This window comes from Grammomys surdaster, unplaced genomic scaffold (genome assembly GCF_004785775.1).
Source record: "Grammomys surdaster isolate TR1022 unplaced genomic scaffold, NIH_TR_1.0 375, whole genome shotgun sequence".
NCBI classification, from domain to species: domain Eukaryota; kingdom Metazoa; phylum Chordata; class Mammalia; order Rodentia; family Muridae; genus Grammomys; species Grammomys surdaster.
This window is the reverse complement of record NW_021604794.1, coordinates 674,268-686,791: the sequence shown is the minus strand read 5'-3', so window position 1 is coordinate 686,791 and position 12,524 is coordinate 674,268. Positions and strand designations below refer to the sequence as shown.

The window sequence follows — 12,524 nt, the reverse complement described above, 5'->3', positions numbered from 1 at the left end:
TCCAGGTGCTTCTACACACGCAGATGTCAAATTCAGTTGGCTAGTTGAAGTCTGTGTTCTGACTCTGGCCACAGTACACAAGAGGCTGTCTGGGTAGTTGAGAGGGGTGCATCCTCTGTTCCAGATTGTTTCCCAGAGTTTCCCTGGTGCTGAGGCTGGAACTCCGGACTTTGTGATTGCCACACCCCCAGTTCTGCTTTTCCATAACTTGACGTTGGTGAAGCCCTCAGCCATTCCCTTTAGCATTCATCAAAGCTGTCTGCACACTTGGAATACTTTTTACAAACCCTTTGCTGCCCCCCTCACACAGCCGTACAATACTTTAGCCTCACCTCAGAGCTCCATGGTGGCCTTGGCGGCTCTGCGAACCTACACATAGGGTCCTGCCAGCTCGAGATTCTGCACTAGTTTTTCTAATGAGGGCATTGTTTGCTTTTTAGCCTGCCCCCTTGTTTATAAAATATGCCAAGAGAACCAAACACCCCACTGTTCTCAGTACTTACTTAGTTTCCCAAACCAAATGTTTATGTCCTTGAATACTAAACTTGAAGAAAAAGGATTCCTCCTCGTGGGAAAGTGACAATCACTGAGTTCTTTCCAAGCTACAGCCTGAGGCCTGCTTCTCAGAAACACTGAGCTTATCAGTGACTTTGGGAACTATTCAGACCATGGAAGTACATGTCCGTTGCCTTCCCAGGGGTGGTATTCTGAGTGTGGTTTGCTCCTAGAACTTAGTGTACATAAGTACACAGAAAGGACAGTCAGAGTAAAAATAGTTTCAAAACAGGATCAACTGGACCTGGTTACCAGCATGCCTAACTTTAGCCAACTTGTAGGAGATTCAGGTTGGTCTCGGTAGGTAGGGTGCCTCCTTGGCCTCAGTAGCAGGTCCAACGTCACTAGGAGCTTGCAGACACGGGTTGCATTCCAGATGACTCAGAACCTGACACCTGTGTTTTCTGGATGCTGACCAGATGATTCTGATGGAACCAGCTTCCAAGGGTTGACTGCAACCGCCATGGAGTTCCCCTGGCCCTTCTGACTTGAATCATGGTCTTTATCTGCCCACGGGTTGTGTTCTGAACACAATGACCATCTTCCTGTGGCTTTTTACACAGTGGAGTAACTTTTCTGTCTTACCTTTGCCAGACTATTAAAGAGAAGAGCGTAAATTGAAGCCATCATGAAAGGTGCTGCAGCCCACATTGCTTATGCAAGCAAAAGAGACTAGCATAGTATTTTGATCTGGTCTTCCAGAAAAAGGTGTATGAAGTTTTCATGCTCCCTTCCCCCTTAAACACATGGTGTCAGCCAGACTGTATCCAGTAGATTTGGATATGTGGCAGGCTAGACAGCTCCTGAGCTTACAAATTGTCTTTACGCTTACCATTTGCAAAGCCTGAAGTGGTTCAAATTTCAATGAAACTCAAGTTTTGTTGCTAGTTTGTTCCAGGTAGACAACACAGGTTTGAGGTGAGTTCTGTTCTGATCGATACCTATCCGTGTTTGTCAGTTGGTGGACGAGTGAGTCGAGAATTAAATTATACCCGCCAGAAGATAGGAGAAGAGGCTATGTTTAATCCTCAACTCATGATACAGACTCCAAAAGAAGAAGGCGCTAATGTCCTGACCACAGAGGCTCTCCTGCAACACCTGGAATCAGCACTCCAGGCCAGTCGTGTGCACGTCTACATGTATAACAGGTAAGGCCTTGTGTCACCTGCACAGACAGGTACAGCAGGTAGGTCCCTCGTATAACAGGTAAGGCCCCATGTCACCTGTGTGGGTACGGCAAGTAGGTCTCTTGTTTCCATAAATCAGGTTGTCTTCGGATTATTAAATTACATCCAGCAGTTTTCTGTTAAACTTTAGAACCCAAAGGCTTATAGATGATACACAGTGCTACCACTGAACACTTCCCCATCTTGATTTGTTTTTAGAGTTTGATAGCCAAATACTACACATTGAATGTTCCTTAATCCAAGGTGCTTGGGACCCAGAAGTGTCTCAAACATTTAAAATTTTATTTTGGAGTATTTCCATGTAGGTAATCATACATTGGGGGCAAGATTCAAGACTGAAGACAAGATTGACTTATGTCTCAATATGATTTAATTAATATTTTAATATTTACTTTTTGTGCATAAAATGGAATTTCATGATATAGAATGTCTTATTTTTGTGACACCACGTTTGTATCAAAAAGTTTCAGATTATTCCGCTTTTCAGATTGGAGATGTACTCAATCTTTTTTTTTTTAAATATGTATGAATATTTGCCTACATGTGTGTCTATATACCATGTGTGGGCAGTCTGGAACTGGAGTTGGAGAGTGTGAGCTGCCATGTGGGTTGAGAACCAAACCCATGTCACCTGGAAGAATGACAAATCTTCTTAACCTGAGCCTTCCCTCTAGCCCCTTTAATGTATTTCAAATGAGTATCTTGGTGTGGTCCACAAGTGAATATAATTCTCTTGCGGGGCTTCTTACCTGGGCTATATCTCATTTGCTTAAGGTATTTTTTTCCTAAATTGAATATACTGTTAACATGGTAAATTATCTCTTGCAGGACCTTTCTTTAGAGCAGTTACATTTTGGATAGCCTCAGTCAGCAATGGGCAGGGCAGAGAGGGGAATGAGAGGGATGATGAAGAGAAGAATTCAGTTATCTGACAGGTCACAAAGCAAATGGAGGGGTGAGCTTTGAGCCTCTTCGGGATGTCTGAGTAAGGTAGATTCATAATAAGAGAGTTTTAAAACAAAATTAGCATTTTTTTTTCTTTTTCTTAATATATCTATACTGTGTGTTGCTTTAAAATAGGAGCCACACACACACCTGGGCCATTGTTGAGCGGGGGCAAGGTCAGATATTTGTAGAAAAAGGCTTTGGGAAATATGGGACATATTCAGGAACTGGTCTTATTCTATCAGTAGTGTGTGGTATAGAGTAACTGTCTGGTCTAGATGGATGGGAAAGTTTGTAGTCAGAGGCCCTGTGAAGAACTTGGCCCTCCCAAGGTTATGCCAGACACGTATGCTACGATCTACCTATTCTGAAGCACTTGTCACCCACATGCTTCAGGACAAGATTTAAGGTTCTGTACTGTGAATAAGCTAAGGTGGACAACGGAGATTTACATATAGGAATGAACCGTTGTGTAGTGAGCGCTTGCATATTTTAGGTGGAAAAAAAAATGAAAATGAGAACAAATGGAGCTTTGGTCCAAAGTCAGAGATCAATCTGGGTTTCAAATGCCATTTTCTGGATCCATGCCCAATAAATGATCAATGGTATCCTCAAACAAATGCAAAGATCAGCTGATCAGATGGTGCTGAAGACCTACTTATGTTGGGTACTGTGTGTGTGTGACACACATACATCTACCTGATCTGTGGGTTGATAAGTGTGTGGGAGAGAGATGGGTGGATGAATAATTAGGTATTTTACCCTTGATACCAGGGAGAGAAGTACAGTAGGCACAAGTAGAAACAGACAAAGCCAGCCATGAACAGGCCCATCCTTCATATACTAGGTACCTGCTAAGACTGGAGTCAGGACTCTACAAAAGGGTTGTTTTCACCAGCATTAGGCAAACAAAGCTTCTTATTAGCAGGGAGGTAGAATTTTGAAAGGGCGCTGAGGGAAAGATGGGAAAAATCCTAGAAGGAAACATAGAGAAGAAGATGCAAAGTATAAACAGTGCCGTTGGGAGAAGACAGGTCTCCCTGTGGAAACCAATAAAATAGAACCATTGAGAGGGGTGTGTGATTTTTTTTTTTAATTTACTCTTTCCGAATATCTTCACATTGAAAAAGCCACAGGTTTACAGAACACTCTCCGAGAGATACTAAAACCAAACTAGTTCACTGTTAATGTATTTAATGTCCTATCTACCAGACAGGGATTCCTGTCTATTGGGTGGAGGTTGTTTATAACAGTAAGAGCAGGAGTATTTGTTTCAAACATGACCAAAAATAGCATCTGCTAGTAAAAAAAGAAAAATAAAAGCCAGTAATACTCTCCCACCTGAGCATATCCAAACATATTCCCCACTAGCTCAAGCTCCACTTATTTTGAATTTGTGATAATTCCACTGGATTGCTGCAGGTTGTTTAATGTGTGTGGAAAAGCAGATTAATGGTGTAAACAAGATTATTGGTAGAACACTTAAGGAAACAAGACTTCAAGTACTTCGGTAGCATTCATTTACATAAACACCCCACATGTTAATTACGATCCAGTGTTATCTATTCATTAAAGCAGGCTTGTCAGCTTTCTGCTTGGCAAAAGCTCTGCTGGTTTTGACAGATGCTTCAACGTGATCGAAATTACAGCCTTTTGATAAGTCCTGTTGTTCCTGTTTTAAGCTGGTTTTGTTGCAGTAAGAAGTGTTTTGTTTTATTTATTTATTTTTTTTTTATTTCTCTCCACTTTCCATCCCAATAGGCAATGGAAGTTGGAACATTTGTGCTACAAATCAGGGGAACTTATCACAGAGACAGGTTATATGGATCAGGTACGTTCTTTTCTTGTTTGCAAAGAGGGGAACATTCAAAATTTCTGGAAACCACCCGAGCTGCATGTGTCAGCCTAAAGCACTCCTGTTGTTTTTTGCTTTGACAGATAATAGAATACCTTTACCCTTGCTTAATCATTACACCTTTGGACTGCTTCTGGGAAGGGGCAAAGCTACAGTCTGGGACAGCATACCTCCTGTAAGTACACCCTCAGTGTCCGGCTGCTGGGCTCTGTAACAGTTTCCGGTGTGGCTTATCATTGTTTATTCTGTTTCAGTTTTGGACAAGAAATAAAAACATTGAAATTCCGTGCGCATTTTTTTGAGTGAATGGTGATGGGGAGGGGGAGGGGATTTCAGCAGAATGTTTTTTTCCTCTTTTCAGAAACAGTTCTGTAGGCATCATTAGATTTCATTCACTTTTACCAACCTATTTATATGCAAATAAAATGCAAATCATTGCACAGTCTGTACAATTTTTTAAAAACTCTTTATAAAATGCTTGTGTAGTTATGCAGACCAGCACTCAGACATTTAAGAAGAGAATTTATTACTGGGTGCTTGTCACAATGAAATACTTCAGCAAAGGTTCGAGATCTTCCTGCAGAGAAAAATATTAACCTTACTTTAGATCATGGTAATGATGTTTAAGGGTGGAAATGTGCTGTCTATAAAGGCCGTGATAAGGGATGCTTCATAGCTCAGCAGTTGGGAATTACATACACCACACCATTTAAGGAACGATGGTTACTCAGTGTAGACTTTCTTCAGCTAATTATTGAAGAGTTACTGCTTGGGTTATTGTTTCCGTCCTGGCCCGCACATATCTGCAAAAGCAATTTGCAGTGGCCATCCCCTGACCTTCAGTGTACAGTTTTAGATGGGAAATAAGGGGTTTTGTGTTTTCTGGTTGGGAGACTCTGAATAATGACTTCAGCCTGGTTAAGCAGCTACAGTACGGTTTGAACCACATAACAGGCAGCCAAAAGCCTTTCTGGTCTGTCAACAGCACAGTTTCCAAAGTGAGTGTGTGTGTGTGTGGGGGGGGAGTGTCTGTGATGGTGGTGATGGCAGAGTCCATGGGGGGGCTTGCCCACCCCACTGCCAGCTTGTTAGAGGGGCTTTTAAGAATGACTGTTAAAGGTAACAGATCAGATACTTGGATTGGTCACATTTAAAAAGCAGTTTTTAAACTGTCAGGTGCTAATGTAACATTGTAATTCATTCTTTGAGTTTTTAGTTTTGGATCTTGCTGTTCTGCTTAGAAGAACCCATCCCTCCCCCCACCAGCCAATTTTTAAAAAAGATATTAAATAACGATATTAGGGGATTAAGATTGTCTGTTGTTTCCGTTAACTCCGCTCTGCTGGGCATCTTCAGCCATGGATTCTTTTCCTGACTTGTTTGCCCATGGTTTTACTGGGAAAGACTTTTTACATTTTCTCCTTTATACTCAAGTCCCAAAGTTTTACTTTAATAAGCCTGCGTTGCACAAATGCAGCCATGCCCCCCTCCTGTCTGTCTGAGTCACGTTTTTCACGGCCTCACCTCTAATTTCTTTCGCAGAGGTAAACCTCCTTTACGGTGGACAAACTTTGACCCCTTGGAATTCCTAGAAGAGTTAAAGAAAATAAACTACCAAGTGGACAGCTGGGAGGAAATGCTGAATAAAGCCGAAGTTGGCCATGGGTACATGGACCGGCCTTGCCTCAACCCAGCCGACCCAGATTGCCCTGCCACAGCCCCCAACAAAAATTCAACCAAAGTGAGTTTCCAAAGAGTGCGGGGGGGGGGATGGGGGGGGGGGCTTTTCTGTTTTCACTTACAGTTCTCTATGATTTTCGTCTTGAAGATTTCATTTGGCCGTGACTTTTGTTCCTTTTTAATTTGGTGTATGGAACTAAGGTTGTTCACAGAGCTAAGTTTTTGCTGTGAGATTTAGCATAACCCTCATTAGCCTTGTTATTAATGTTTGCTCTGAAACAAACAAGCCCTTAACGCACTGGATCTTAACGAGGCATGTGACCTGCCTACTAATTCCCGTAATTATGTGACTGTCTTTTCATTGCAGCCTCTTGATGTGGCCCTTGTTTTGAATGGTGGATGTCAAGGTTTATCCAGGAAGTATATGCATTGGCAGGAGGAGTTGATTGTGGGTGGTACCGTCAAGAACGCCAGTGGAAAACTTGTCAGGTAATCCAGCACTATCCTTGTACCCCTTTTCTTGTACACAGGCCTTTGGTCTCATGTAAATCTTAAGCTAGCTGTCCTGTTCATTGAGCCTTGGGGAACATTAGCACATCAGCTTGCAAAGAGATCTCGTGGGCACATTTTTCTAGAATGGATTTGTACTTTTCATCAGAGTTGTAGCTATTGATTTCAAGGTTTTGGAAGGTCTGCCCTTAAGTAGACATAATGGGATAAGAAAATCCAGTATTAGTGTATGAGTTGAGGGGTAGGAGCTGATGAGTGTCAAAGTTAAAAGTCAAAGACCAGGAACTGCAGGCAAGGCAAGAAAGAGTTAGCGGCTGTGCAGCCAGGACTCCAGTCAATCAAATGTCAGGTGTTTCGTCTGAGGTTTCTCCCTTGGGACACTGTCTCTGGGATTTCTACACAGAGAGTGTGTGGCTGAACCCAGTGTATCTGGTCAAGCTATCTACTCCCCTCTCCTTCCTGTTTCATGGAATAGGAACTGAAAAAGGAAATTGCTCATTAATTTAATTTTGGAGTCTATCTGTAAAAGGTTTGTAAGGTTACACCTTTAATATGGTACATCAATCTATTAAATACAATAACCATCCTGGTCTTGTTTGAATGGAAACATGTGCGCACATAGGGAAGAAGTCTAAGGGAGAGTTGAGGATACTTGCTTGGGACCTCACGTTGCACACACTGCTTTCCAGCAGTGCTGACCTCCCTTCTATCCATTCACCTTGACACAGTGCTCACGCCCTGCAAACCATGTTCCAGTTAATGACTCCCAAGCAAATGTATGAACACTTCAGGGGCTACGACTATGTCTCTCACATCAACTGGAATGAGGACAGGGCAGCTGCCATCTTGGAGGCCTGGCAGAGGACTTACGTGGAGGTGAGCCCCTGTCTAGAAATCCCGACAACTTGTAACTTTTTCGGTCTTCCTTTCCTATTGAAACATTGTTTCCCATTAGGTTTAGTGGATTTTGTTTGTTGTTTAGTCTTAATTGTACAGCCCAGGCAGTCTCAAACCTGCTGTCCTCCTGCCTCAGCCTCTTAAATTCCTGGGATTATACCACTGAACCCAGCCCCCATCAGGTTAATTTTCAATACAGATTTTAATTCTGAGCACTGCATGAGATACAAGCTTGATTTTCTTTATCCAGCTATTGGAAGTCTTGGGAGTAGTATCTGAAGAGACACTCATTCTTAGCTGGGTTCCCTGAAACATGCCTAGTAACTATTGTGAACCTCAGAGCCCAGGCATAACAGTGCAAAGGGGGAGGGGGAAAACACACACTGGGCGAACAAGAAAAGGTGTCTGGAAAACATTAGCAAAACAGAATCTATTCACAGCTGCAGGCCCCCTTGGTCAGGTCATGTGACAGAAGGCTGGCCTTTGTTTCCCAAGCAGTGACCTCTATGGAGCTGCCTGTGACCTTTTGAAAGTGGCCAGCAAATGAAGTGGGGGGAGGTGGAATTTATAAGAATGAGTTGTTTTGGATTAAGGGAACAGTCATCTGGCTGTGGAGTAGAGAGTACCTGAGAGTTACAAAGTAAAACACTCTTGAGTGACCACAGTAGGCCTGCCTTTCCCTTCATAGCACCCTCACTGTCAGAGGTAGATTTCTCTTCCCTTGACCTCTGTCCACTTGAGTTACCTGGGACCTTGTGTTGATGTATCAGCAAACTGTGTGAGGCACATGGTGCTGTTCCCTGAGTCTATGCTCTTGATGCTTTGGCTCCTTCTGGGAATTTAGCTTTGTCTTGTGACCACAGGTGGTTCATCAAAGTGTCGCCCCAAACTCCACTCAAAAGGTGCTTTCCTTCACTACCACGACCCTGGACGACATCCTAAAATCCTTCTCTGATGTCAGTGTCATCCGAGTGGCCAGTGGCTACCTACTGATGGTAATTCTGGGCTCCCATGGGTTTGTTTATAATTTTACTTTGGCGGTACCTGGTTTTTAACTGCCCCCCCCATCATAAAAATATGCTCAAGACAGAGACGGCTCAGCCTTGGAAGGATTTTAGAAGTGGTCCCCACCCTGTTATGTGGTGTTCTTAGTGTAAAGTTTTGTTGTTGGGTCGATAGGTTCTGCCTTTGGATGTGGGAGATGGGTGGGGGAAACGTTAGAATCGTTACACATTCTAATGTTTGGCTCTTGTTTTGTGTCCTCCCTTTTCTCTCTCTGATTCCCTTTTGTCCCCCTCCCCCAATCATTCTGCTTGCAGCTTGCCTATGCCTGTTTAACCATGCTGCGCTGGGACTGTTCCAAGTCCCAGGGTGCCGTGGGGCTGGCTGGCGTCCTGTTGGTTGCACTGTCAGTGGCTGCAGGATTGGGCCTCTGCTCCTTGATTGGCATTTCCTTTAATGCTGCGACAACTCAGGTACTTAGGGGCCATTCATTGCTGTCCTCTTGGCCAACACCTTTCCTGGCCTGCCAGCCCCTTCCTGTCCATCTTACCTAAAGAGTCTGTAAAACGTTTTCTGTGAGGGAAAGGGGAAGACTGGCTCTCAGTAGACCCATCTGGTCTATGGGCTAACCTGATGAGCTAGTGAGGTGGGTTAGTAGGTAAAGGCACTTGCCATGTAAACCTGGTGATCCAAGTTCAGTCTTTAGAGACCACATAAAGATAGAGAGAAAGGACTCTACAGAATTGACCTCTGACCTTTGTATAGTCATATGGCAGCATACGCCAACACACACACACACGATGTCCGTATACACATACATTAATAACCCTTATTTTATTTTGGGGATGTTCTTGGTAGATAGAGACATTCACTTAGAATAGTTTATATCATTTACTCAAACCCAAACTCCAGTAGGCGTTAGAATCCTTGCAAACGAAGGTGACAAGGCCCAGTCTGCAAGAAGACGCAATCTTAAATTCTCAGCATTTCTTACTGATGCTGGTCCAGAGGTCACTAGGAACTAGAGCTAGAGCTTTAGGTATGTTAGCTAGCTTTTTCACTTGTAATTCTAAAACAAGTTCTTGTACCTGGACCTTGGAAATAGAAGCTTGTAAGGACATCTCTGAGTCATGACTGAAAGATTTTTGTGGATGCAGACTATTGAATAAGTAGGTTATCCACCAAATTGGCATAAACTCCTCCTTGGCACCTGCAGGGCCTCAATGTTCCCTGTGAGCTCTTACCTGGCTAACACTGTCATTGCCTGTGTTTCTGTAGGTTTTGCCATTTCTTGCTCTTGGTGTTGGTGTGGACGATGTCTTCCTCCTGGCCCATGCGTTCAGCGAAACAGGACAGAATAAAAGGATTCCGTTTGAGGTAACCTCAGGAGAAAGCATGATGTTTGGGAGACATCCAAAGCCCACTCATTTCTTTAGTATTTGTCCTGTAGTTTTTCCCACTATCTGGTCAGTCCCAAGTCAAATGACACGTCACTATGAGAGACTCCAAGAGCCCCCATTTTAGGGTGCCTGTGGAAATGTGGGTGCCTTGGCAGAGTACCTCATGCTTCTGCGACACCCCTTCCCAAAGCCCACGTTTGCTCCTGTGGTTGGTTTTTTTTTTTTTTTTTTTTTTTTGCTTGTCTATGAACTTGCATTTTAAGTCATCAGTATCTTGAGCTTTCTGATTGGGGTGATGGTCACCATGAGGAAGGAACACATGGGACCTGGTGTGTCGGGGTCAAGGTGGTTGGGACTTTTCTCTGTTTCTTAAGACGTGGTACAGCCAGTATTAGAAACTGCCACTGTGTGCTTTAACAGACTACAGCCCTCAGCACTGTGGTTTGTCATCCCCAGGACAGGACTGGGGAGTGCCTCAAGCGCACAGGAGCCAGTGTGGCCCTCACCTCCATCAGCAATGTCACCGCCTTCTTCATGGCTGCGTTAATCCCTATCCCTGCGCTGCGAGCATTCTCCCTCCAGGTGAGTTTGCCGTCGGTGGATCCCTGCGGCTTGGCTGTTCAGCATCCTTGCTCTGCTTTACTTGAGTTCAGCACTTAGGTTACAAATCAAGTGTATGGCAGCAGCGTTTGGGTCTCAGTGCTGCTAGGTGGGTGCTCCAAGGCATGACCTTGGAACTCCTTCCAAAACAGGTTCCTAGGGTCTTTGTGTTCTTAGACCTTATTATCCAGAAGCTGTTAACTTGTGGAATTGTACTGTCAGGGGGCCCAAGGATACTCCTTAAAGTCCTCTTTGGTCCTACTTCTAGACTACTCCCTTTCCAGTTACCTCCTATCTCCCTTCCCTAAACAGCTCCAGCCCCACCTCAGGGCCTTAGAAAACCGTGGTGTGTGCAGATAGGGTTGTCTGAACCCTGAGCCTAGTGGTTACTGTCACTCACACTGTATGACGGTGTGTTGGGCACTTGGCTATATATATCCTGCAGGAACTTCTCTTGAGGGTCCATGTCTGCCCCTGCCTTTTCCTTTGTTGGCCTTTGTACTCTCTCCTGTACCTTTGGTTCCTTCCTCACTTCTTAGACTGCTTGCCCAAGCTTAGAGTGCCAGCCACTCACTATACAAAAGCTGTGTTGCTGGTCTCATTACCCTGCCAGGCAGGTCCTCTCATACCCAGCCAGTCAGCCTGAAGAGTCTGTTCCCAGGTGTGAGAAGAGCAGCTGTAGGCATGCCTAGTAGTTATGGTAGTCCATAGCAAGCCAGAAGTGTGGTCACTGTAGCAAAGGAAGTAGACTCTCACGTAGTGGATGACACACGGTAGAAGGTAATTGAATTAATACCAAGTTTTAAAGCTACAGCTGAAAGGAGCATTTGTCTCCATTTTTCTTAGAGTAGGATGTCCAACTCACGAGGTGGCCAGCTGCTTGAAGAAATACATTTTGATGTATTTTGTGTAAAAGTATTGTTAAGTTTGTACTCCTCCATGCTATCTGCTCAGGTACTAAGAACTATGACCAGGAAGAGAGGGTGACAAGTGATCTTGTGTTCCTGTTTATACTCTCAAATGTACATTTGTCACTTACGTAGAAACAATCTCTTAGATGATTGAGCTTTGTTTCCCTGCCTATTGGGAGCGAGGTGCAAGCCCTCCTTAACATTTAGGGTAAGCTATGATACTATGAGGAGAGTCTCTGTCAGTCACAAGTGCCGACTCCCGGTGTGTGTGTGGGGGGGTGGGGGGGCGGAGTATCAGAAAGAGGCTTGTTATAAACGTTTATGAAAACAGATAATGGTGGGTTAATGGATGAGGTCAAACTGCTTCTGGACAGAGACCCAAGGAAATGAAAATAGCCAAGTGTTCTGTAATAGGAAAAATAAGGTAAAGATATCCGTGGCCTTGGTGGTACCGTTGGCGTTTTGGGATGCTGTTTGGCACAGGCATGCCTCTGCTGCATGCTCTTCTTGTGTCTGCTCTTGTTCACGTGCAGCTGACTCTGGAATGGCAACGGTCCTAGAGTCCTTTCATCATGGGTCCCTCTCTGTTCATGCTGTCCTTTCCACTGCCTGTCTCCTTGCTGTGCGCTCCTCGTTCTGCTCTTGTCAGCTCCCACACACGTCTTCTTTCCCTCATTCTCTCTCTCCTTTCCACTCAGTACTGATGGTCATCAAGGCAAACTCTCCTCCCTTATTGATATCCCACGGTGTGCTCTCTGAAAGCTACGTTGAGTTTTCCCTGAGGATAGCCTTTTAGAAAATCCAGTACGCTAAGTTCTCCCAAGGTAAGCACCTTACAGAGACAAAAAATAAAAATAAAAAGAAGAAGAGATCTTTGCATTTTGGGGGTCTTGTCAGAACATCCAGAGAGATTCTGTGCTGTAATGAAACATGTAAAGTTTGGAATTTTCCTTGTGAGACTTTCGAGACTTTTTTTTTTTTT

At 44.1% G+C, this 12,524-nt stretch overlaps 1 protein-coding gene across 2 annotated transcripts in view; it reads left to right on the top strand.

Annotated features, from left to right (window-relative positions):
- Positions 1 to 12,524, top strand: part of Ptch1 (patched 1) — a 65,083-nt gene that overhangs the window by 23,691 nt on the left and 28,868 nt on the right. The window contains exons 3-12 of one of the 2 annotated variants that reach the window (XM_028781247.1): positions 1,514 to 1,703; positions 4,449 to 4,518; positions 4,626 to 4,717; positions 6,085 to 6,283; positions 6,590 to 6,711; positions 7,461 to 7,608; positions 8,493 to 8,624; positions 8,949 to 9,104; positions 9,910 to 10,008; positions 10,488 to 10,613. In XM_028781247.1, the coding sequence (XP_028637080.1) occupies positions 1,514 to 1,703; positions 4,449 to 4,518; positions 4,626 to 4,717; positions 6,085 to 6,283; positions 6,590 to 6,711; positions 7,461 to 7,608; positions 8,493 to 8,624; positions 8,949 to 9,104; positions 9,910 to 10,008; positions 10,488 to 10,613 (1,334 nt within the window). Of the gene's footprint in view, positions 1 to 1,513; positions 1,704 to 4,448; positions 4,519 to 4,625; positions 4,828 to 6,084; positions 6,284 to 6,589; positions 6,712 to 7,460; positions 7,609 to 8,492; positions 8,625 to 8,948; positions 9,105 to 9,909; positions 10,009 to 10,487; positions 10,614 to 12,524 lie in introns of those variants that run through there. The other variant, XM_028781248.1, reaches the window with a different exon arrangement.